This window comes from Cynocephalus volans, chromosome 6, assembly GCF_027409185.1.
Source record: "Cynocephalus volans isolate mCynVol1 chromosome 6, mCynVol1.pri, whole genome shotgun sequence".
NCBI classification, from domain to species: Eukaryota; Metazoa; Chordata; class Mammalia; order Dermoptera; family Cynocephalidae; genus Cynocephalus; species Cynocephalus volans.
Window position 1 is genome coordinate 17,488,208 of NC_084465.1, and position 25,100 is coordinate 17,513,307.

General features: G+C 48.1%; 1 protein-coding gene across 4 annotated transcripts in view; it reads left to right on the plus strand.

Annotated features, from left to right (window-relative positions):
- Positions 1 to 23,775, plus strand: part of HIPK2 (homeodomain interacting protein kinase 2) — a 188,589-nt gene extending 164,814 nt beyond the window's left edge. For all 4 annotated transcript variants that reach the window (XM_063099934.1, XM_063099935.1, XM_063099936.1 and 1 more), the window contains exons 13-15: positions 4,185 to 4,432; positions 11,167 to 11,327; positions 12,299 to 23,775. In XM_063099934.1, the coding sequence (XP_062956004.1) occupies positions 4,185 to 4,432; positions 11,167 to 11,327; positions 12,299 to 12,760 (871 nt within the window). In that variant the 3' untranslated portion in view covers positions 12,761 to 23,775. The remainder of the gene's footprint in view (positions 1 to 4,184; positions 4,433 to 11,166; positions 11,328 to 12,298) is intronic.
- Positions 23,776 to 25,100: the final 1,325 nt, after the last annotated feature.

Here is a 25,100-nt window from a genome sequence, read left to right on the forward strand (position 1 = left end):
CTTGGTGGGAAGGCTTGCTCCCTGTTGGGTTTCCACGCAGGAGGTGGCCCTAAATCCTCACAGGTCATCTAGACCAGACTGTCAGAAAACCATCCTTCAGTAACAAGCAGTTCACTGATTCATGAAGTGGCCCATTATATCTTCAGATAGTTCAGTTATTAGAAAATTCTTACTTGTGCTGAAGCTTCTCCACAATTTCCAAGTTTGTGTGAAGAATTCCAAATATGCCTAATTTGAATTTTATTTGAGGACAGATTACAGTTTAGCCAAAATTAGTGTTGGGGATAGATATATATATAGAGAGAGATCTATATAGATAGATTTTTTTTGATTTGCTCATTTTCTGAACTACTCAGAACCTAAGGAAAATGTGACCAGCAAGAATTGCCCAGATCTGGGTCTACATGTAAGGTACATCTTCTAAAGGGATTTATTTCCTCTCCCAATTAGGAGTAGTCTGAAGCCTATTTTAAATGTCTTTAATAACCTTTTAGGGACCCTCACAGTGGATCTTTTAATGCCATGGGTAATCTCTTGCAGTGGATTTCAAAGCACATTGCAGCTAGATGAACATTATAGTTTATCCGGGCCACTGTGCGGGCCATGTCAGCTCCCAGGACACATTTGGGAGCCAGTCTCTGTCTCCATGTGGGGCTCTCCCCCACAGAACATGTACAGCAACAGAACACTGTTCTTCTTGTGAGATGACCAGAGGAGCCACTGTGTGTTCATGTTATTAATCACTCAGGAGGGGCTGTGACCGAAGCCGAGAGTGCAGGGCGGGGCAGCGCCGGCTCCCTGCATCCCCTCGGGAACCGGGAGCTGTGCAGAGTCACGGCCTCCAGCTCTTCCCCTGGCCCTGGGAGCACTGTATAACGGTGCAGAGTGGGAGAGTTCCCTTTAGGAACATCTTATTACACAACAGACTCTGCGTAGGCTAGTCGTTTCCCCACCCAGAATGGAAACAGCTGAGGTTTCCCTTGTCCCCCTCTTAAGGCAGCCCTCCTTCCTTCCTCTGCTCCCTCCTCATTCCTCTGCTTTCCACACTCGGCCTTCTCCCTACTTTCTAGGCTCAGGGACCTTTTTCTGGAGCCCCACTTTCTAATTCTTGTGCCACATCCCTGTGCCCTCTCCCTCTGCCCCCCAGGAGTGTCTACTGAGCCCTGCTGCAGCTGCGCAGCTCCAGAGCACCCAGGACTCTGGATCTCATGTGCTCTTTGGTGTCTGAATGAACCTCTGAACTTCTTTTTAAACTGAGATGTAATTCACATACTGTACAATGCACATATTGAATGTGTACAAGTCAATGGTTTTTAGTATATTCATTTTTTTTAATTGTAGTAAAATATATATAAAATTTGCTATTTTAACCATTTTTAAGTGTACAGTTTGGTGACATTAATTATACTCATATTGTTGTGCAACTGTCACCATTGTCTGTTTTCAAAACTCTTCCATCACCCCAACCAAAAACTCTATACCCATTAAGCAGTAGCTCCCCATTTTCCCCTCCCTCCCTCTGTTTTCTGTCTGTATGAATTTGCCTATTTTAGAAATTTCTTGTGTGAAATCATATACTGTTTGTCCCTTTATGTCTGGCTTATTTCACCTAACGTTTTCAAGGTTTATCCGTATTGTAGCATGTATCAAAACATGATTCATTTTTATGACTGGATAGTATTCCATTATGTGGATATACCACATTTTGTCTGTCCATTCATCTGTTGGTGGACACCTAAGTTGTTTCTACCTTTTGGCTAATGTAATGCTGCAGCGAACATTGGCATACAAATACATGTTTGAGTCCCTGCTTTCTGTCCTTTTGAGTACAAACCTAGGAATGGAATTGCCAGGTCATATAGTAACTATGCTTAGCTTTTTGAGGAATAAGTATATGGGCTTTTTTCATTTAAACTGTTACAAGTGAGAAGTATAGGTCTTTATTAATTAAAATTTATCTATTTAATTTAAGTTAATGTGAAGAGCCGTAAATATATGCAGCCAATTCATCCTTCACTTTCTTTAGAGTTCTTAACAGTCATCTGTAGGATGCATTTGACAGTTAATCACAGAAGACTTTGTGACATCCATTATTCTCTTTAACTCCTTATTTTAAAGATTTTACTGTTTAACTTGTCATGTTTTTACATAGTCTGCCACTGAGATTTTAATTTCCTTGAGGACAGAGACATATATTTCTTTATACAGGTATTCCCTATAGCACCTAGCATAGATCTCCAAGATATCTAACTGATAAGTTGTAATTTTCTTTTATCGGTCTTCTGGTTTATTCATAGACAAGCAAAGAATAAACTTTTCCAGATAGAATTCTCTTTGTGTAGATAAATTTTTTGCAAAGCTGTTTTCACATGCTATAAGGTAACACAACTAATGATAATAATAATAGCAGCTAACTTTTATAGAATACTTATGTGCTGTGCACTATTCAGGGCACTTGTATATTCTCACTTAGTTCTCAAAACAAGCCTAGGGCAGGCTGGCCTGTGGCTCACTTGGGAGAGTGCGGTGCTGATAACACCAAGGCCACGGGTTTGGATCCTATATAGGGATGGCCAGTTCGCTCACTGGCTGAGCGGGGTGCTGACAACACCGAGCCAAGGGTTAAGATCCCCTTACCGGTCATCTTTAAAAAAAAAAAACAAGCCTATGACATAGGTAGTTTTATTGCCCACAGTTTACCAATGAGGCGACCAAATCACTGAGAGGTTGAACAGCTGCCTAGGTCCAAGCACATACTGAAGTTAGGCATCTGGTTGCGGGGCCCATGTTCTTACCACACACACAGTTAGGGACCCTTCTACCCTGAACTGGAGAGGACACAGTGTACAGCCACTGGAAGAATCATCCAGTCCTGGGGTCAGTTGTGCTGGGCTACAGGGAGCAGGGGCCAAGGCCTCCTGTGGGCCTGGCCCTCACCAGCCCCTTCAGCCTCTTGTAGGTTAGCACCCCTGCTCTGTCCTTCCACTTACCTTCTTCCTGGCTGCTGGGGGCCTAGGGGCAGCAGAGATCCGTCTTAGAAAGAGCCTGTCCTAGCCTGGCTGTGTGACCTTGGGCCAGACACCCCAGGGGGTGTTGTGACTCCATCAGACTCTATAAATACCAGCTTCTTCTCATACCAAATTAGTTGAAAACTGACCAGCTTGCTTAGACAATTGTTATTTCTTAAAAATGAACAATCAATATGCAGAAATAGATGAACATCCATTTTTAAAACCTTATACAATAAGCAATAAATTCCATATCCATCATCCCACCAGCATCTCCCTGAGCTTAGAGGCAGACAGAATTTTCTCCCAAAGTAACCACACTAACATAAATACCTCTAAAAAAAATGCACCAGCCAAGAGCCATCCAAAGCCAGTTCCTCCCTATCAACACATTAGGTTCCAGATAGAAGAAGAAGACCAGGGATTCAGAGGGGTTCCTTGTAGCATCAGCATGGCAGGAAAGCTGCAGGAGGGCCTGGCTCCTCTAAGAAGGGGACTCCCAGAGATCCTGGCTGACCTGCACACAAAGCCATTCCAGAACACCCTTAGAGCACAAAGAGGGCAGAAGGTGTCAGACCCAGCTCCAACCTCTTTCTCAGCGTGTCTGAACCATGCCCTGTGGGGTCAGCCTCCTCAGAGCCTGGCTCTTCTCCCATCCCTCTGCTGCATCCTGGTTCTTTGGATGTCCCATTCCCTGCTGCTTTAGCTTGCCTGGGTCTCACAAGCTTGTGACATTTCCCTCCCAGCGGTGTTCTCCCAAACCAGGTCCTCAGGTTGCCTGGTTCTTGCTGGTTCTCTCCACTTGCTCAGATGTCCCATTCTGGAGGCCCAGATGGGGTTGCCACATACCTCTGGGCTACCTGTGTGTCCTCACAGCTCTGCTGAGCTCTGCCACATGGGGGGAGAGCCCAGGCCCTCCCAGAAGCTTCTCACTCACCAATTTCCAGAAGCTCCTGTGGGCCCAGTGCCAGCCCCTGCTCCTGGTTAGACAGGTGACATTTGTATGCCCAGCCTCCCTAGAAGGGTTAAAGCAGAGCAGAAGTCCTAGGGCTCCCCTCTGCCCTTCCACTTCCCACCCATGCCGCAGGGCATAGCCAGGGCCTTTTCACACAGCAGGTTCTCCTGAAATACTGGTTTGGTGTCTTACCTCATAGCCTTCTCCCTTTACCTTTTCAGCACTGTCTCCAAGCAAAGAAAAAACGTCATCAGCTGTGTCACTGTCCATGACTCTCCCTACTCCGACTCCTCCAGCAACACCAGCCCCTACTCTGTGCAGCAGCGCACCGGGCATAGCACCACCAACACCTTTGACACCAAGGGAGGCCTGGAGAGCCACTGCACGGGGAACCCCAGAACGATCATTGTGCCACCCCTGAAAACCCAGGCCAGCGAAGTGTTGGTGGAATGTGATAGCCTGGTGCCAGGTAATCTGGGGCCAGGGCAGGCCGGGAACATCTCTCTGGAAACTGGTTTTCTTGTTTTCTGCTGCTAGAAATGTTGCTGTGTGCTAGTAAAACAGAAAGTGCCCAATTATTGCAGCCGACCCTTACTGAGGATTTTGTTCAAGTAGCCAAGGTAGGAATCTGCTTCACATCACACTGTATAAGCAGCGTTTTCCTTTCTTAATTCTATAATCAATCCCTCACTGCTTTTACGATGGCTCTGATTCCAACCGATGGCTCTGATTCCAACTAGGTTGATAAATATAAAATCAAAGCTGCCCAGTTCCTTATCCACTGGTCTGGACTGATACCTGGCTGGGGAGTTCCTGGCTGGCATCTAGCATCTCTCCCAGGAAACCCTGGTGGTATGTGGGCTTTCTGCTTAGGAAGAACCTTCTGAAGTCTTGCTAGGAAAGGGTGAAACAGGCTCCTCTCAGTTCCTCCTTGAAAGTCACTGTTGGGAGAAGAGATCAGAACTGCGTATGTTCCCTTCCTCACATGCTGCCTTATTAAAAGGACATCTGCTGACCCGTGAAGGCTGTCCTGAAAAATTGGGCCCTAGCATAAAGGCTGAAAACTTAACCTTCTAAATAAATTTAGTGGCTCGCACCACATACAGTAGCATCTATTCAGTGTTGCCCTTGCTCAGGGAACTAAACCAGAAGAAATCTGCATGTCCTGCTTTTCTGCCATGGACCATCACCAGCCACACCCAAGCGAGCCAGTACCTTCAGGATGGCACCATTTAGAGGCAGAGGGATACAAACTGCCAAGATTTTGTTTAGATGTGAGACGCTGTTATTCCTCAAGAGGGCCCTCCTGTCACTGGCACCTGAGGTTGCTACAGGGGATCAGGGAGTCCTCCTGAGTGGTCACCCTGTGTAAGGCCCTGTGGGTGTAGGCCCTCCAGGTGCTGCACTGAGGGTGAGGAGGGGGACTCAGGATGGGGTCTTTAGGGACTTTCCCACCCAGCGACATAGCCCACACGGTGGGGGTCAGCGTCACAGGACATGCTCCCTAAAGCTGACGACAGAGCCTGTGACAGGCTGTTTTGCACCAAGAGGCTCTGCCTGCAGGGGAAGTGGAAACAGCTGTAGACTTTGTACTCCACCGTGTCCACTGCCTCACCCAAGGTGGCGTGGTAGCCCAGGTGGGGTCACGCTTTCAGACATCCATGTCAGAGCTCTTTTTCCCTGACTTTGTAGTTACCCAGCCACCTTTCCTCTGAAGAAGTATTCATTAAACACAGCCATCCCCACAGCCTGCTGAAGTTTCTCCATTATCATATCCTGGTTGGTCCCCATCCACACTGTCAAGACAGCACGGGCTCCGAGAGGCTGTGGCTTCAGAGTCAGCACTGCTGTGGGCCATGATGCAAAGGGGGTGGGGTCGTGGTTCCCACAGAATCCTGCTTGAGCAGTAAGTGTAGGGCTGCTGAGCTGCTGCATAAGGGGGACATGAGAGCAGATTAATCCCACACGGCACAGTCTCTCCAGCGGCCAGAGAATCCTGGAGGAAGGAGGCCTTGCTCTGGGGGAAAAGGGACCCCTGCAGTGGTGCCAGATGCCAGCCATTGTGTTCTGGTTGACAGGGGCCAGACTGTGCTTAATGCTAGTTTATGGTGACCCAGATCCAGAGAACCAGGCTGAAGCCCCTGTGAGGCAACCTTGTGAGCGAAAGAAAATGAGGCTGGCCCTTCCACAAGGCCACAAGGACGTCTTTCTCCAAAAACCCTCTTTTTCTCCCCAGGCAAATATTTTGGTGGAAACGCTGACAGGAAGCAACATTCTCTCGCAGTAACCAAAGGGACCTGCGAGGCAAAGTAGTTCATTCCAGGACACAAGGCTCCTTAGAGAGTGACCTGCACAGTTTTCTGCTCAGAAATCCCTTAAATAATTGTTTAAAATTATATCCGGCACACATTAAGTGTAAATATTTTCCAAGGATATAATTTCTGTGATGTGTATTGTATCATATTCAAACTCTTTACATATATGCTTATGGAAACCTTGACTCTGAAGATTGAGCTCAAGCAGTGTGTGGGGAGTGCCACCTGTGCCCCAGTGAGCAGCAAGTCCACTCCTCATTGTCTGGTGCCTGCCCTTGCCCAGCTGGTAGCATTGCTCAGTACTAATATATGCCTTTAGCTGCAAAACCATCCTAGACTTAGAAAAACCAGGAAGGTAGCCTTCCTCAGCTTCCTGGTGCCCAGGTGACCTGTACAGGCCAAGGGAACCAGTCTCAGCCACCCAGATGGAGCTCGCAGGGTGTCACAGGTTTCAGGGGTTCCCTGAGCCACTCAGGTCAGGATGAGTGTTGTCTGTGTGACAGTCCATGTTCTCACAGTGCTGTCGCCCTTCTGTGGCTCTGAGGTCAGCTGAGGATTTCTCACAGAGCCTTTCCAGGTCCCTTGGTTAGTTACAGTCATTTTGTAAGGATGCAGGGCTGAGAGAAAGTTCAACAACTAAGTCCCAGGGAGGGCAGGAGGCAGAACTCCCAGGACCTGAGCCGCTAGAGGCCAAACACCCACTCTCTGGAGCTGCCTTCATGCTGACTCAGAGCCAGAGACTCCCAGGCTTCCAATTCCCCATTTCCAGGAAACTGGAATTGATTGTCCCAGCTTGGTGCAGACACCTGTTCCTTGAGCATCAGCTTTAGGTGGGGGACAGGGTTCAATAATAATAACACCAACAACACTTATTAAGTACTTAAGTGCTAGAAACTTAGTATTTAAGTATTAAGTGCCAGACACTAAGCATTCAACATATGTTAACTCATTTAGTCCTCATGACCACCCTACATGTAGCTACCATCAGTACCCTAGTTTTACAGGTAAAAACATGGAGGCACAGAATGTTAACCAACTCACCCAAGGCCATGTGGCTGGGCCTCCCAGGGGTCTGGCCACAGGGTTCTGCTCTGGCCCAGCCTGCATCTCCTGTCCCTGCTATGACAGTAACAGGCAGAATGCTGGGGGCTCTGTCACCCATTCATCTGTAACTCTCTAACCTCTTCACTTTGCAGACCCAAACTATAGATCCCTCAAGCTTAGTGTTGTTTCTCCCTCAAATATAATTACCACGAAATGCCCAGAAAGTTGAAATAGGAGCAGAGAAATGACATCTGCAGCCAGAGCCCAGACAGGAAGCACAGCGCAGGACCTGCTGCCGAGCAGGAAGGCGTTTGGCTGCAGCACAGTAGCACTGTGGCTGAGTGAGGGAGAGGAGCCAGCTGTACTGATAGCCAGCATTTGCAGTTTTCTATTTTTTACACCACATTGGGTCCACAAAAGCCCCCCATCCCCCAGGTTTTGGGGGGTCTTTAAATGCCTAACTGGGTTTGATGTGAGCACAGCATTGGGTCTCAGGGCCCTAATTCCCAAATGCAAATCTGCTCCACCAAGGCCAGGCTGGCTCTGGACTTTCCTGGAAGCTTGTTAAGAACACTGCTACCTGGACACTTGCCCAAGGGATTCTGACTCGGTGGGCAGGACCCCAGTGCCACTGCACAGTCGGATTTGGGGGCCCCTGATTAGGACCCGCTGCCTCCCTCCCCAGGGAGGCAGCTCTCCCTTTACTGAGGGGGAGAGGGGGCTGTTGGTTTCAGGGGCAGGGAGGCTACCTTCGGTGTGTGCCATGATCTCCTGTCCCCAGGTTTCCAGTTTCCCTTTGTCCTTATGAGGCTGGGACCTTTGGAGGCACTTTTCTCTCAACATTAATCAGCATCTCTCTTGCCTGGCCCAGCCTCAGGCATCTCCTCTTTGATTTCATCACCTTGGGATTTGAAATAGAATTGATCCAACCCAATTCAGTCAAGAGCCTTGTCTTGACTGCATGGTTCATTAATATTTAGCACCTTCTACCCCAAGAATGACCAGATTCACCAATTATATACTAACTACCACAGATGTCTAGTTGAGATGCTATTAGGCTTTTGTGTTTGCCTAAAATGCTCAGACCCCAATATAACTGTTCTGAATTCTTGCTGCTGAACATGAGATGGAGACCTGTCTTTGGACATCCTGCAATATGTCCTTGCGGCTTCTCCCCTAATGTTAGACACTTTACATGATTCTTGAGCACCCCCACTTGGGCAACTTCCTCAAATGTGGACAGTTGTGGAGTTGGGGAGTCTGTGGGATGACAGGTCTGAGTTCAGTGGATGAGTGGATTCCCTGTGTCAAAAGCTGTTTTCACGTTGACTGGCAGTTATTTCATCGTGGTTGTCATTCATCTGTGTTAGAGAGAGAGCCTTTGGAGAGAGCTGCTTGGTTCTAGAGAGATGCCGGGAGGCAGGCAAGCAGCAGCACTCTCCATTTTGCCATGTCCTGTGTGTGCACGTGGTGGTCCCAGCTGCCTTGCCATGGAGTCCCACTCTGCTGGGGGTTGGTATTCACTGAGCACTCAACACCAAGATTGACAAAAACAATCTCATTCATATAAATCTCTCTACCCTGTTAATTTTATCCCAGTTCTTTTTTTTTTTCCTCCGGGATATGTGGTCCTGTCTTTTGAGACTCAGTTATCTGTTCCCTGGTGTATCTGTCAGTGTGTGTCTGTATCTCAGATGGTAGCCCCCAACTGCAATCCTGAATGGGACACAGAAGAGCTGCTAAGAACTCTCCTGTCTTCTCTTAGACCCTCCTTATACTTTTTGATGTCAGATAGTAATTCTAAAGTCCATCAAGAGTAAAAATGTAGATCACAGAAATACCCCTGTCCTCCCTAGAAAGTCAAGGTAATAAAAGTATTTTAGTCACATTCCAGAAACTTAATGAAGAAAAACAAATCACTGAATACAAGACACAAGCAAAGTACTCAGGTAAACAAAGGACAATGACAATAAGGTCACTCGTTACCTTTCTCCCTTAACACTCGTGCTCTCTTCCCTCGAGCAAAGCCTTCCTCAGTCTTTCTCAGACCAAGGGCAGCCTTGCCTTTGTTTGCCCACGTCTCAGCCAGCAGCAGAAGCCACACAGCCCTGCTGGCCCCGTGCTGCTGTTCATTTCCAGTCTGGCCTGCCCTTGGAGAGGACCGTCTGCCAGGCTTCCCACCTGGAAGACTTCTCAATTAACTCTTCCCTGTTCTTTAGGTTTCAAGCAATAGGAGCAATACTTGTTATAACTATGGTTTCTGACCCATCCGTCACAAACAGCACAGCTGCAGGCTGCTTTGACATAGCTTTCTCTTACTAACTCCACTCTTTCTGCTCTTGTTGACATTTGAGCGAGAGAGCCCAGAGAAGGTGTCTGGAACCTTCTCCCTCCCATGCTTTCCTAAGCTAATGTGTAGGCTTGCCCCTGAAGAAACCCAGTATGTTATCAATAGTGTGTGTCTGCTCATTGCTTTTGCTGCTACTGTTTCTGTGTTTTCTGCTTAATGAGGGGGATGTGGCCAGCGCTTCTAGGTTCACTGATCTGAAATTTCACTTAGATATTTATTGATACCGTTGGTGTGTTAGGCAGGCCCCTCCTGTAGAAGAGTTCAGGTATAGGGACCTTGGGGGTCTGTAAAACATCTCTTCTGTTTTAATGGGGTAGAGGGTGATGGTCCTACCTGCAGGGCTCTGACCGGGTCTCTGGCTAAAAGCCCACCTGAGCACCAGCCAGCGCTGTCCAGCAGGGGTCCCCCAGACTACCTCTGCCTAGCAGAAAACTCCCTGCACATTGTTGTGCTCTTGACTCGGCCCAGCTACACAATTAGGACCTGTCCTGCTCCAGCAGCCTCTTTGGACTCGGCCAGTTGGTGGCCGTCAGCTACTTCACTCCCTCATCTGCATGGTCTGCGACCCCTCCTTATTTCATGATCTCAGCCTTCCCTGTGCCACCCCCATGCAGAGCCTGGCACACAGCAGGAGCTCAAAAGCATTTGTTGGATGAGTTCAAACAGCTGGGCTCTGGAGAGGCTGCTTTGGCTCCCTCTGGCTGGCCACGATGGGAGCCATCCTACTTGGGGTACAAACTGACTCTTTTCTAGAGCCCCTGGCTGCTCAGAGTTTTGTTCACTGGCCGCAGCGTGAGATCCCCTGGAGCTTGGAGGAAATACAGACTCTCAGGGCCACCGAGCCAGAGTCTGCATTTAACAAGACGTGGAGCCAGCTGTCAGCCATGTAGGTGCCTTAGGAGAATCACCCTGTTTTCCACTCTTCGGCCTCTCTGTCCGTCACAAGGGGACAGTCACTGTGCTTGGCCGTGTTCATCTCTCAGGGCTGTTCCCTGGATGAATTCATCTTGTCCTGCATGGGGTCAGGGGACTAGGCCAGGTGACTCCTGAGGGTTATTTTAGCCTCTGTTGTTCCTCCTGGCTGTTTGTCAGGTCCCATCATAAGCACGGACTCATTTGATCCTCACAACCACCTAGGAGGGGACGGAGCAGGGATCCCGCCCACCCATTTCCCAGATGCCACAAGTAACGCCTCTGCAGGCGCAGCCTCAGGCAATCGGCTCACCTCACCTCTCCTGCTCCTTTTCTGTTTTCCTTGGCTTCCTCCCCATCATTTGCGGCCCCAGCCACCCTCCCAACCAAGGGAACAAGCCAGAGCGCAGTTGCCAATCCAGAGTGAAGACCAAACCCTAACTGGGTCTGGGGGAGATGAGGCTGATAGTGACTGGCCAGCCTCAGCATTCCTTCCTGCAGGACCACTGTTCTCTAGGGGAATAGCATCTTCTGGTGGCTGAGGACCTGCCTCTGACCTGTGACCTGTTCCTCTTCCCACAGTCAACACCAGTCACCACTCGTCCTCCTACAAGTCTAAGTCCTCCAGCAATGTGACCTCCACCAGCGGTCACTCTTCAGGGAGCTCATCTGGAGCCATCGCCTACCGGCAGCAGCGGCCAGGCCCCCACTTCCAGCAGCAGCAGCCGCTCAATCTCAGCCAGGTAAGCCCCACCCAGGCAAGGCCCCACAGCCCCTCATCCTTCAGCTTCCGAGAGCTATAGTCCCACCAGCTGGTGGTGCGACATACCCTGAGTGACCTCTGGTGGCTTCTTTCCAACATGAGTCCTCTTTGGGGAAGTAGGTATCACTGGTTCACAGAGAGCCAGCCCAAAGCATAGTGACTTGTCTAATGTTACAAAGCAGTTAGTGACATGGTGCCGGAGCTTAACAACAGGATGGCCCACATAACTGCTCTTTCAGCGCAGTAACAGGTAAAACACTGCATCCTGGCACACCAGGGACAGACCTGCAGTCCTACTCATTGCAGTGAGGGATACCACACACCAGAGACCCCAAACCAAGGAAAAGAGCTGCACTAGGGTTTGGATGAAGGAGGGTAGAGTGGAGGTGAAGGGTAAAGGAAGCAGAGTTTCAGTGGGCGCATGGCAGGGCTGTGTGCAGCAGGGTCAGCATCAGGCCCGAGTTGTAAAGTGGACTTGGGGTCCTGCTTCTTCAGAAACTGCAGAGGGGCAATCAGTGGGGACTTGGTGTTCAGAACCCCTCCTCTGGAGCAGGACATCTGTGTGTCATGGTGACTTGGGTTCTCCAGGTAAGAGAGGGCTGTTTCATTTGAACTGATGGAATTTCAAACAGCAGCATTTCTGCAAATCTACAGTTTTAGAGGATGAGATTTTGTGGTGAGCAAGAAGGCAGCCACCACTCAAAGAGGGGGTCCTCCTGACACTTCCCACCTACAGAATGTTCTCAGGAAAAATATTGTCTCCTGTTAACTTTGCAGCTGGCTGTGTCCGGGTGTCACCCCAGCCTGGTGAAGGGCAGGCCAGGTGGTTACTTTCTCAGCATTCAGAAGGAAGCATCTTCTGTCCCTACTGCTGTTTCTTCCCCTCCCCCCCCCCCGACCCCACATGCCTGGCCCCTAACGCGGCCCCTCTCTGGTGCTCCTCCCCCTCAGGCTCAGCAGCACATCACCGCGGAGCGCACCGGGAGCCACCGACGGCAGCAGGCCTACATCACTCCCACGATGGCCCAGGCTCCGTACTCCTTCCCGCACAACAGCCCCAGCCACGGCACTGTCCACCCCCACCTGGCCGCCGCTGCCCACCTCCCCACCCAGCCCCACCTCTACACCTACACGGCACCAGCAGCTCTGGGCTCCACCGGTACTGTGGCCCACCTGGTGGCCTCCCAGGGCTCGGCGCGCCACACTGTGCAGCACACTGCCTACCCGGCCAGCATCGTCCACCAGGTCCCCGTGAGCATGGGCCCCCGCGTCCTGCCCTCACCCACCATCCACCCGAGTCAGTACCCAGCCCAGTTCGCCCACCAGACCTACATCAGCGCCTCACCAGCCTCCACCGTCTACACTGGATACCCACTGAGCCCTGCCAAGGTCAACCAGTACCCTTACATATAAACACTGGAGGGGGGCGGCCGAGGGAGGACGGGAGGAGGGGAGGAGCTCCTGGGACCGAGGTGGGAGCTGGCTTTTTATACTGAAGATGCCGCACACAAACAATGCAAACGGGGCAGGGGAGGGGGCAGGGAATGGGACGGGACACAGGAAACTTGAACTAGCAAGTGGGAGGACTTAGAGCAGAGAAGAGAACATTTTAAAAAGGAAGGAATTAAGGAGGGTGGAAATCTATGCTTTTTATTTTAAAAACGAAAAAGGCAAAAAAAAAGAAAACGTCAGTAACAACACAGCTCACGAACCCATTCTGTACCAAACTGGAAAGGAGAAGAAGAGAGCAACAGGAAGATTCTGGAAGTGGGGGGCCCCAGTTTTTGAAGAACTTTATCTATGAACTTTTCAAAGATTATTTTCGTATGGCAGCAAGTAACCTTGAAGAATTTGCTGTCAGAGACACCTGATATGGAAATCCAATAGATTTTTAATTAATTGAACATAAGAATTAGGGATTTTTCCAGAACTCTAAAGGGTCAACACCCCTCCAGAATGTCAGGCTGTGGCCTGAGGAAGCTGATATACACGGGTTGGTCTGGGGTTGGCAAAACCCAGTTGTGGCTCATTTGTCAGGAATGTTGGGGAACGGCCAGGCCAAGGGAAGATCCCCTGGGGAAGGGGCAGATTTTCTCTTTCTGAGCACTCTGGATAAATCCCTAAGCAGTGTTATTCCTCAAATATCATTAACAATGTGTGTTGCAAACTTTAGTTTTTTTCTTTTCTGAAGATTGACTTTCTCTGAACCAACCCCTAGTCACATAGGGCAGGGTGTGGTCATCATGGACACCCTAGTAGAATGTAGCACTCTGCACTCTGCTTTCTACCTTGTGTTCAACTCCAGTGATGCCAATAGACTGTTCCTCAGTGTAATTGCACAAAAAAAAAGTGGTATACCATAGGCATGTAACCAATGTGGCGGTCCAGGCATGCGAGCGCGTGTGCAAGGGGTGTGCGTGGGGGAGCCACCCTCCCGCGTGTCCCTGGCCACGGCCGCCCTCGCAGTCCTGATTTTACATCGTTCCCTCCTAGTGCCTTACCGAACGACAGACGCAGTGTAAGGGTTTACTTCCACTGGTACTCCAAGAAACTGACCGAGGCTAGTCAGATCACATCTCAGCTCTTCTGTTGTGACATTTGACTCTGGTCATTCCTTTGTTTTTGTTTTTGTTTTTTCTCTTAGTTCTGCTTCCCGTTGTCAGTCTTGGGCTGTTGGCTGGCAGAAGGCTGGCAGGGGCTGGGAGGAGAGCATCCACGCATCTGGAGAGAGATGTAGGAGATGGATGATGGGTGGGCGCTGCTGGTGACAGGGATGGCGTTAGCTGAGTTTTGCTTTTGGGGGCAGAGACCCAGAGAGCTGCCCTTCACTCTCACTTCACTCTGCTCATCAGACCAGCTCTGCCATTTGTGGGACCAGAGGTGTTAGGAATGTTGGCCTTGCCAGGCAGCCACCTCCAGGCCCACCGTGACCTTCCTGTGGCACCGTCTGCAGGAAGGAGAACAGGCCAGTCCCCATCTTGGGCTGCGTCCCCCCATCCCTTCCACCCATGAGAAGCCTGGTGTTCCCAGACTCATCCCTCTCACCCCGACCCCTCCACTCTATCCTCCAGCTCCCTGGGCTGTGTTTGCTCTCATGATTTTTCCAGATCCCTCCCTCTATAGACAACCACCAACCTCTGTCTGCCATTGATTCTTTCCTCACATTACCTAGGTCTGCCCAAGACATGATTTTGGTTTGGGATTTTGAGGGGTCAGGTGGACAGAGGTTGGAGCAATGCTTATGAGGGTGGCCAGGGGGTCTTACACTGCACTTTGGAAAACACTCCCACGGACAGTTAAGTCTCCAAAGAAATCTGCCCTTTGCCCTCTCTGCACCCTTGATAAATTCTGGAAGTTTTCTAAGCCTTTGAACACTGCTGGAGGCTGGGAGCGAGGGGGTGGGTGGGTGTCTCTCTATTCATAATAAATAACTCTGAAATGCATGGGGAGACTACGGTCAAGGATGAGGCTTAAAAGGGAGGTTCTAAGTGCTCGATTCTGATGCTGAGTGCTTAACTGACCCCACAGCCAAGTCTCCAAGGTGCAAAGAGGTCTTTCCAGGTCCAGCAGTCCCATCCTCATCCTCCCTCCCTTCCTTCCTCACTCTGGTCTCCCCGAGCGATCTACTGTGAAAGGGGTTTTTGAGGTGATATCCAACCTAATTCAGTAACAAAGCTGTTACTTAGCTCATAGCTGTGAAATAACTCTGGAAATTTCCCCACCCCAACCATAAATTCATACTTATAAAGAAATAGGTCCTCAAACTGGAAAATAGGTCCCCAGACTCAGACCACACCACCAAGCGGGTGCTAGCAGGGAGGTGCTCTCGTCTCGGGGCCATGAGCAATACTGTCCTTATCCGGAGGTGGAGAAGTGCCATCATTCTGAGACAATGGTCAGTTCAGAGAGGGGCAGAGGACAAAGCCTTCAGAGGACTCACAAGCCAGAGCCGCGCCAGCCTGGAAAATCATCTGTGAGGGACTTTCTGGCAGCCAGATGGCAGCAGTGTCCCATCCAATCTCCTCCTACCGTGCTACAGGGTGTCTAGTCTTGGCTGCAAATGAGCCTCTGTTTGCCTTATTGGGTAGCACCCTGGACTCCCCAGCACAGTTCAGTTCCAGCCCTTTCTAGATCTGGTCTTTTCAGGGAAAAGACAACTTAAAATGTTCTTTCCATTTCAAAGAAATTTCTTTTGTCTGCATAAGTTGGAAGCTTCTTACTCTGTCACCTGACATTTTCTTTCCTTTTCTTCTCCCAGATCAGGAATAAAAGTTCCATGCTGCTCATAAAGATAATATTACTGTACTAATTATTTTTGTTATTACCATTGTAATTATGATCATTATCATCATGTTGATATTTTAGTCAGGGTTTTAAATGCACATTTATTCTAAGTATCTTTGTGTTTTCTCTTTAATATTTAAACTTATTTTATTATATCTGTGAGTATATAAGTAGACAGGAGGGACATACAGATGTCCAGTTTTGTCAGACAAAAAAGGAAAGAGCCAGGAATTAGGAAAATTGTTTCTGTCATCTCTATTATGCAGAGAACCGTCAAGAAAGATCTACCACAGAACAACAGATTGCATAAGAATCAAGGTCTCTTTTTCTGTACAGCCCAGAGTGCTCTTGACAACAAGGTCACCATCAATACTGTATTTTTCTCAATTCCCAGTGGCCTGGGACGTCATCTGGGGAGGCATCTCGTGGACTCGGGAATGCTGAGTCCCTGACTGTTGACCAGAGACAGCTTCTCCCCCCTGTTCTCTGTTCTCTCTTCTGTGCTTCTGAAATCTGCTAACCAGATCCTTGGCTTGCCTCACATCTGTTATTTAAGCGAAAAATTCTCTCTGCCCAGAGCTAACCCAGCCCACCCTTTTCCCGTCAGCACACCCGGAGGGTGGCTTATACCCTTCAATGAAGAGACGGTTGTCCCCTCCTGACAGCCACTGGGTATATTAAGCTGATGGAAGAGATGGGCAGGTGGTGCCTCCCTGCTACTTCCACTCAGTAGCCCACCACCCGCGTCTTCCCTCTGCCCCTCCGCTTCTGACACATCCCCCCAGCACACAGTTCTAGCAAGCCCAGGAAGGGTGGAGGCTGAGTAGGAGGCCAGAGGAGCCCTGAGCAAAGTCCAGCAGCCACTCAGGCACGTTCCCTCAGAAATTGTCAGCCCTGCAGCCCTGACCACGCCCCTTTGCACTGCGCTGTGTGTGATGGGTGCCCCCACGCTGCCCACAAAACCCAGACACTACCAGGCCCCAGATGAAGAAAGGGTTGAAGTGGCCGGCTTTACCAAAGGGAAGTGAGACATCAGGCAGTGCCCAGCCCCATGGACGCCCAGCAAACGTTAGTGCACGCCCTTGTCATCCTCACCTGATGCCTCCTCTAGTCCCAAGCATGGAGCTGCCGCATCACAGGCCCCATGAGACGATCCCAGCAGGAAGGGCCAGTTCTGTGGGTGCTCATTAGCACACTTCCCAAATCTCCCATCAGGTCCTCCAGCACTGAGTCGCCCTAGCAAATAGGATGCTGTCCCTCGGACAAAGCTCTCAAGCAGAGGGATGACAACCTAGTCCTTGTTTAGACCACAGATAATCTAGAAACATCGTCCAGAGTGAGAGGGGAAGATTGAAAAGGACAGGTCAAGAGACGTCTGTTGGGAGCCTGAAGAGCCACAGGTCGACTTGCCTCTGCTCGCCGGGCTCTGGCTGGCCTGTCAGGGCATTGGCACCCCTGTCTCCATGCTTCATGCCTCTTCATGATGTTGCAATGTTTCCAAGGGAGGGGGTGAGCAAGCCAATGGGTGGGAGAGTCCAAGACTTGATGCCAATTACTACTGTGAAGTGGAGCGTGTGGTCAAAGTGATTCAGAAGAAAAGGAAGGTCAGGAGCAAACCCACGTTTGTCTCCTGGACTGTACTTGGGTTTCTAGCCTTACCAGCAGCTGAGTTGTTTGCAGGCTGTGGAAGCCAGCCGGCCTTCGCCCCCTTCACCCTGGAGGACTCCACCTGCCCGGGTGTGGGACGTGGGGAAGGGCAGGGGAGTTTAGCACAGCTGCTAGCAGGATGATTTCCCTTGGTTAGGTCTCGGGAACTGCAAACACTCACTTGTGAACCGCTTGTGGTGGAAGATTTGGGTTGTGCGAGTGGTATGAGCGGGTGGAGCAAACGCTCTTGGAAACCAGAGGGAGGAGGTGAGGAGGCTTAAGGAAGTATTGCTGGTGGTTCCTGGTGGAGAGAGCCACGTGGCTCGCCCGCCTTCATCCCAGTTCTGTCGGCTGCTCAGGGCAGGGGTGATGGGGGATCGTTGCTCTGGCTGGCCTGTCACATGGCTGCTAGGACAGAAAATGGAAAGAAGAAAATAGCTAGGTGCCCTCAACTAGCAGGGAGAATCCCACAGGGAGGCGTGGTCCCATGTGAGGGGTTTTGCCACGACACGTTCCTGCCCCAGGAACTTTGGGCTTCTTTCCCTGTTTGTGTCTTTTCTTTCTACTGTGTTTTACAGATTTCTAATGGGGAAGCCTCAAAATTAAGCAGGCCAGAGATGTCCTTACCAAATTGAAAGGAAGGTGAAACTGTTCCTTTCTTTAGCCAAAGAACCCTTCTCAAAGACACCTCAGATCAGGACACAATGGCATTCCCCTCACTCCTTTCTGGGCAATAATGGCATCATTAGTGATGCATTCCATTTGTCTTTCTCTTTCCTCTCTTCTGTTTCTTTTAATTGCGTTTATTTCAAAACTGCACTTACCTTTTAAGAGGAGTTGGAGTAGTGACCCTAAATGCTGCTGCTGGGAAACCACAGGCACCACACGACACGTGGCATAACTCTTCTCGCATTACCACGGGCATGGAGCCAGCAGACCTGCCAGGCAGGGCCGCTGCATCAGGGCCCAGGCACGCCAGGGCTGAGCTCAGGGTCGCGGTACTTTTCCACTTTGATGCCTTAGGACTCTCACATCTAAACGCCACAGTCGAGACCCAGTCAAATCTCAGGCCAGGAGAGAATTGAAGATGGCAAAATAGGATTTAGACACAAGAGAAGCCCCTGAAAGGCTTTTGGCACCGTGCCTCACTCTAGTGACCCAGCTTAGTAGGGATAGTAGGAGTTGTCTTCATTGCAACTTCTAGAAGTTTGAGAGAGAGCTAGCTCCAGGCAGTTCTGCCCCTGCCAGTCACACTGTCACAGAACACCAGCACCAGAGGGGGTCTTCCCGGTGCCCCCAGTTGGACTTGCACAAGCCTTTGAGAGCCCCTTGTCTCAGACCCCTACACGAAAGCGTTATGTTGCCCATCTCTTACTTGTTAGAACTTGCAGTATTCCACAGGTGAGGAGTAGCCAGCGTTTGTTGAATGCTTTCAGCACTCCAGGCCCTGCACCAAGCCCTCTGTGAGCCTCATCTCATGACATCCCCACAAGGAGGGGTGAACACTGCCCCCCATTTACAGATGAGGAAGCTGACGCTGTAAAATACTGGCATGTGTTGAAACAATACAACGGTGATCTAGAATCCTCAAGTTGCTAGTCAATTTTGTGTCAATCAGGGCTTTATTGAGGTGTGATTTTGTTTCCCTTTTTTAATTAATAGCAATGAGTGGCCTCATCTTTCTGATGAACCATTTAATGATACTCCCATTTAACTGTGTGCCAAACACTGTGCTAAGAAATGCTCATTGGTTGTCATGTTTAATTTAGTCTTCATAATAACCCCGTGAGATTTGCCATATCGGTCCATTGACAGATGAGGCATCTGGCTTGCAGAGCTCATAATGTGCCCAGGGCCACACAGCTAGTAGCAGGAGAGCCAGGGTCTGAAACAGGGTCTACACAGCTCCAGACTGAGCCTCAGCCGTCTCCTGTGCGTATGTGCAAAGAAAGGCCCTTGAGGACTGTTACCCTGTGCCATCCTCTCATCGCAGAACTCAGCAGAAGGTCTGTGCAGAGAGGGAGTCCTGACGCATATGCAGGCAACAGGGGCAAAACTAGTTTGACTTCTAGAGAAAATCTCTGTTATTTTGATTCATAATAGGATTGCTTCTAGATTTCTTTTCAGTGTGCCAACTTGCTTTAGTAGTGCTGCTCTTGTAAGACTGAAGGAAAAAAAGTGTTCTTTTCTTCTTTTAAAAAAAATAATTTTTCTTCCTTATAGTTAATTCTAGAAAGGCAATACTAAAGGTATATATTTTTTCAAAATGCTATTTTTTACTGCACTTGATAAATACCGTGACAATTCTGATCTCTGTAATAGATCCACTCTTCAGCTCTGGGCAGAACCAGATGCGGGATTCACACCAAATTTGAAAATATCACGTGTGGGTCTGGTGTCCAGGATTTTTTTTCTTTCTGTAGAAAAAGGAAGAAAGACAAGATGACTTAGGTAGAAGAACAAAATAAAGTTTTCTTTCCAGATAGATATCCTTCTCAAAGAAATGGAAAACAACAATTGTATAAACTGAGGAAAATCAGCCAACTATCAGATTTAAGGAAGTAGCGCGTCTTGCCCTGGTATGAGATTAATAGTAACACAGATGCACTTTTATTTTTGGTTGAAAGGTGGCAAGAATTTAGAAGTGCTTTCAGGCTAGATCTTTAATTTTTTAAAGAACTATTATTTGTTATGAAATATCTGCTCAGTTGTTTGGGGTGGGTTTCTCGTTTCTTTTTTTCTTTTAAAAACTTCTTTGTTAACTGGCTCCAGGCTTGTTTGCCTAATTCTTAGGTAGTTTACACAAGTTCTAGAATCTTTTAGAACTTTAATTCCATTGGAAGCAAACCCAGCTAATCAGAATTTGAGATCTTGGTTGGTTTGAATAGGTATTCTGTAATTCTGACAGAACACCTAGAGATTTTTTTTACAAGGTTTTAGATACATTATCTTACACAAACTGTGATCTAATGGCAATAATTACCTCAAATGTGGGCATTCATCCTGGTTTTAGCCTTTTTTGAAATCATGTAGCCAGTTTGATCTTGGGATTTAAAAGACTATGAATTCTGTGTGGGCTGAAAATAATGATTAATGCACACCCTAATCATTGTTGCTTAAATGAATTCTGAAAATAGTTCATCTTTACAAAAAAATTAAACCAAGGAAGAGATTATTCTTTGTGTTGTAATCAAATGTTATGTTCAAGTGCACATGTTGAGTATATATGTTTTTAGCTACTGTAAAATGTTGTTAGCCCCCTGAGATATCAAGAGAGTCACATTTTAAATGAGCAAACTAAATAATTGACTGGATGTTTAGGCATATTTCTGGCTACAGTTTATAGTTAAAGTGTTTTATAGTTTACATTTAAACTGGTACTTTTTAAAGACAATTTCTGTTGATAACTGACATCTTCAAACCCCAGCAATTGCCTTCTTAGTAGGAGGCCATGTCTCCCCAAGGCAGGTGTGTCCTGCCCACACTGTTCTGTAGCGCAGCACATGCATTTCACTCCACATTCTTGGTCTCCGTGTGAACTCAGGAGCATGTGAAAGGAAGTCAGATTGATTGAGAAGGGGTGGGTGAGTCCAGAGCCTGGGCCAGACACGAAGCTCTTGTGCCACGTCATGTCCACACTTGGTTTCATGGCCTCCTCTTTGACATCTTGGAAGAGGCAGCAAGAACAGATACATGGTTCATTGATTTTTGTCTTGATTTGAATATTTAATTAACAGATCCACTGACTTCTGGTCACCAGGCAATAGAAGACACTGGGATTCAGGTGGCCCCCGGCGACATTCTGATCAATGTTTTGCAGGGGAGAACCCTATACCCCCGTGCCCTTGTTCATTGGCTGGGTTTTCCATGTATCTGTTGTCATTTATTCATTCTCCCTCAAGACAAAATAATGTACAAGGATATATTTACCTTTCACTCCTTGTCAAACCTAGATTTGAAACCTACTTCAGTGGGAGGGGACCTTGGATTCCTTTCAGAGATGGTTAAGTGCCGCTGAGCAGGAGAAGGAATTGGGGAGCTGGGAGTTCCATTGAGACCTGACCTAAATGGAGATCATATTTGTGATGCCAAGAGAGATGCTTCAGAGGTGGGAATGGGCCCCATTGTGCAGGAACAGACTGGGAAGATGCCAGTTTCCCTAAGAGTTTCGGTCCGTTTTTTGTTCTCTCTCATGCCGCAACCAAACTGCAGAGGACCCACTGTGATCTAAAGGGAATTCCTTTAGCAGATAAGACCTTGAAAACCGCAAAACACCTGGGACCAGGGAACTTTTAAAAAAATAATGCATTTGCTTTTTCTCTGTGAACTGCATTGACAGTATGTTCTTATTACCATTTTTGTTAGAAATGTTATTGTAAAATATTTTTCATCTCATCCATCCTAATCATACTCCCATGTTGCTGTTTGTATGGTTTTTTCCCTTTGCATTAATTAACCAAATGGATTTTGTGTCATTGTCTTTGGGGCTTACCCATATTTTCAAAAACTAGAGGTATAGAAATTGGCTTTTTTTTTTTTTGAAAAATAAGTATGTTGTATATGAAAAAGGGCTCTGCCATTGCTCTCTCTAGTTTCAACCAGTCTCCAAACAAATCTGTCCTGGGACTGCCCCCTTTCCTCGTGTTGGGTCACTGTCCCTGTAGCCACCTATGCCTCCGCCCTGCTGTCACTTCAGCCCTGTCACCTCAACCAGGCACCCAGGAAGCTTAAGAGCCCACAGGAAGGGCCCCGTTAGCCTTCAGAGTCTCACGTCCCCCTCAGAGAGTTGCCTGCGGGGCTGAAGGGGCGATGGATTTATTATTGTTGTTTTCATAATTTGGCTCAGGTTATAAGGAAGATCTTGGGAAGTGGAAAGTGACTTGACTGTGCCCATCCTGTGTAGCTTTCTGTGACTTCTGAACGGAGCCTATGGCATCCCCCTGCCCCCTCCCCCTGCAAAGCAGACACTCCTGTTTGCGCTGCCTCCAAGTCCGTCGCTCCCCCAACCATTTGGCTTCCCTCTCTTTTGTGTTACTGCTCATTTAAAGCTTTCTTCCATGGACTTTCCAGGGCACAATCATTTCTGGCCCCCAAAGCATCTCTTCATCCTTTTTGTGTGCATTTTTTTAACCAAATGAAGTAGACAAGAAAGTCACACTTTGGGGCAGCAGAATTTCTAGTTTAGTAGAATCACTGTATAGATATAGATGATATATATGTTTGTGTATATATATATCAAACCAAATTTCTGATAGGAGAAGTATAGCTTTATGGATGAGGAGGAAGAGGAGCTCTTTAGAGGTCGGAGCCAGCGCTGGTGTAGTAGACGGTCCAGGCCGTGTCTCAGTGTCTCAGGCTGCTGAGGCCCAGCCAGCCCTTGTCATGCCCCTCACGACAGCCGAGCCAGGTGGCCCCAAAGGGTACCACTGTTCCCTCTGGGTGCCCAGCATGAAGGGCACGGATGGGTGAGGGGGCAGCCCCATCAGAGTAACTGGAGTTTTCCATCCCGTTTTGCTTTGACCACATGTATTGAGCAGCAGCCTCCAATATTATATCACATTTCCAAAAATGGTATCCATTAGGATGGAAAGAGAACAGATCTGTAGAAATGTTTACCTTTCAACTGCCCGTGAATTCAGGACACCCTGGATAGAAAGACTCACTCCCCAGAATGAGACAGGGAAGAGGGAACCTGGCGGCACTCAGTCACCAGCCCGAGGAACGCGGCTCCCTCCCAAGGTCATCTCGCCTGATCTCTCTCCCAGGTCATCTCAGCTCAGTCTCAATACCCTATGAAAGCCCTGGTCTGTTGTGTTCCTTCATGTACGGTTTCTGTAATAAAAAGTGTTAATCCATGTTAATCTGTGTGAAAATTACTGCGTGCAACAGTATTTTCTTGTGTACCTCCTTTTCCTATGTGAATTGTCCCTCTTTTCTTTTTTATTTATAAATGTCTACTTTTTTTTAAAGACAAACCAATGTGTTGTAGACCTATATGTAACCTATTCCTTAGTCTCATATTATAGGTATGTTATAAGAATGGATATTTTACTTGGCTTTAGAATGTTTTACAAGAAAACTAATTCTTAACTGATCAAGTCCTTGCTACTAAAATGCTTGTGTTTTTCATCATGACGTCGTGTGCTTCTAAATTAATAATCATTTTCGTTGTAGAAAAATGGAGTGAATTTATATTAGTCTTGGAAACTAATAATAGCATTGTAAATTTATGAGATGATTTTAACAGAAAAAATTATAGAAGAATATAGTTATTTTAATTGTAATATTACTAACTGTAGGGTGAGAAAGGGGGTCCCATTGTGGTGAACTATGTTATAGCTTGTTACTCACAGTTTCTTTTTGATCATTTTTTGGGTCTCTGAGGTGAAACGACTTACTAATTAAAATTTGTAAACTCACATATGCATATTGTATATGTGTAGAAATGTAATCACACTTTGTCTTGGAATTACATTAAACTGTTTGGAATCACTGTACACTCTGCCTGGCATGCTTATTTATCCTGGAACCAGACCGGTCATAAGACAAGTGACATCTTTCGGAAGTTACTGAGCCCTTCAGGAATTATTTAACAGCTCCGAAGATGTCCATGACCCACCACTGCATTTAAACTCTGCAGGGATGAGCACGTGGCTAAAGAGAGGGCCTTGAGTGCGTCCTACTGCTGATTCCTGCATGGCTCCCGTTGCCCCTTCCACACCGTTTCAAGCCCATCTGCTCCCAACTCCTTCTCCTCAGCCCAAGGTATTGCTGTCATCTGCTGTCCCACGAGCTTTCCAGCACTGATCCCGGATCTGGGCGAGGGATGCGGCCTTGCTCTGCACCAGACCCTGCCCTCTCACCAGATGACTTCAGTGTCAGGCAGCTCTCTGCCTGCTGGCTGACCCATTGCCAGGGCCCATCACTCCCCACTTGAGCTGTGAGTGCCGCAGCCCCACCTGGACACTGTCACCTCAGCTGCTCCCCCTCAGGAAGCCTAAGAAACTCCATGTCGTCTGACCACGGCTTTCCATCCTTCTGGCACTTTTTTTTTTAAGTTACGGTAAAATATACGTAACAATTTAGTATTTTAACCATTTTTAAGTGTACAATTAGTAGCGTTAAGTACACACACAGTGTTGTACAACCATCAGTCCATTTCCAGAACTTTCTCATCATCCCAACAGAAGCTCTGTCCCCATCAAACCATAACTCCTCGTTCCTCCCTCCTTTCTTCCCTGGCAACTCTCCTACCTTCTGTCTCTACGAATTTGCCTCTTCTAGATATTTCATGTAAGTGGAATCATATCATATTTGTCCTTTTGGTCTGGCTTATTTCACTTAGCCTAATGTTTTTAAGGTTCATTCATGTTATAGTACATGTCAGAATTTCATTCCTTTTGTGGCTGAACAATATTCCATTATGTGTACACCACATCCTGCTTATCCCTTCATCTGTTGATGGACACTTGGGTTGCTTCCACCTCTTGGCCGTTGTGAATAATGCTGCTGTGAACATGGGTGTGTAAGTGTCTGTTCAGATCCCAGCTTTCAGTTCTTTGGGATCTGTACCCAGGCGTGGAATTGCTGGGTCATACGGTCATTCTACGATTAACGTGTTGAGGAACCACCAAACTGTTTTCCACAGTGGCTGCCCCATTTCACATTCCCACTAGCAGTGCACAAGGGCTCCAGTTGCTCCACCTGGCACTCTTATCCTGGCTTCCATTCCAGAATCCTTGGGCCTTGGGACCTCCAGGCTCGTGGCCTTCTGTTTTCTGTCTCTGGATTTTACACACTCCCAAACCAGACTAAATCAAAT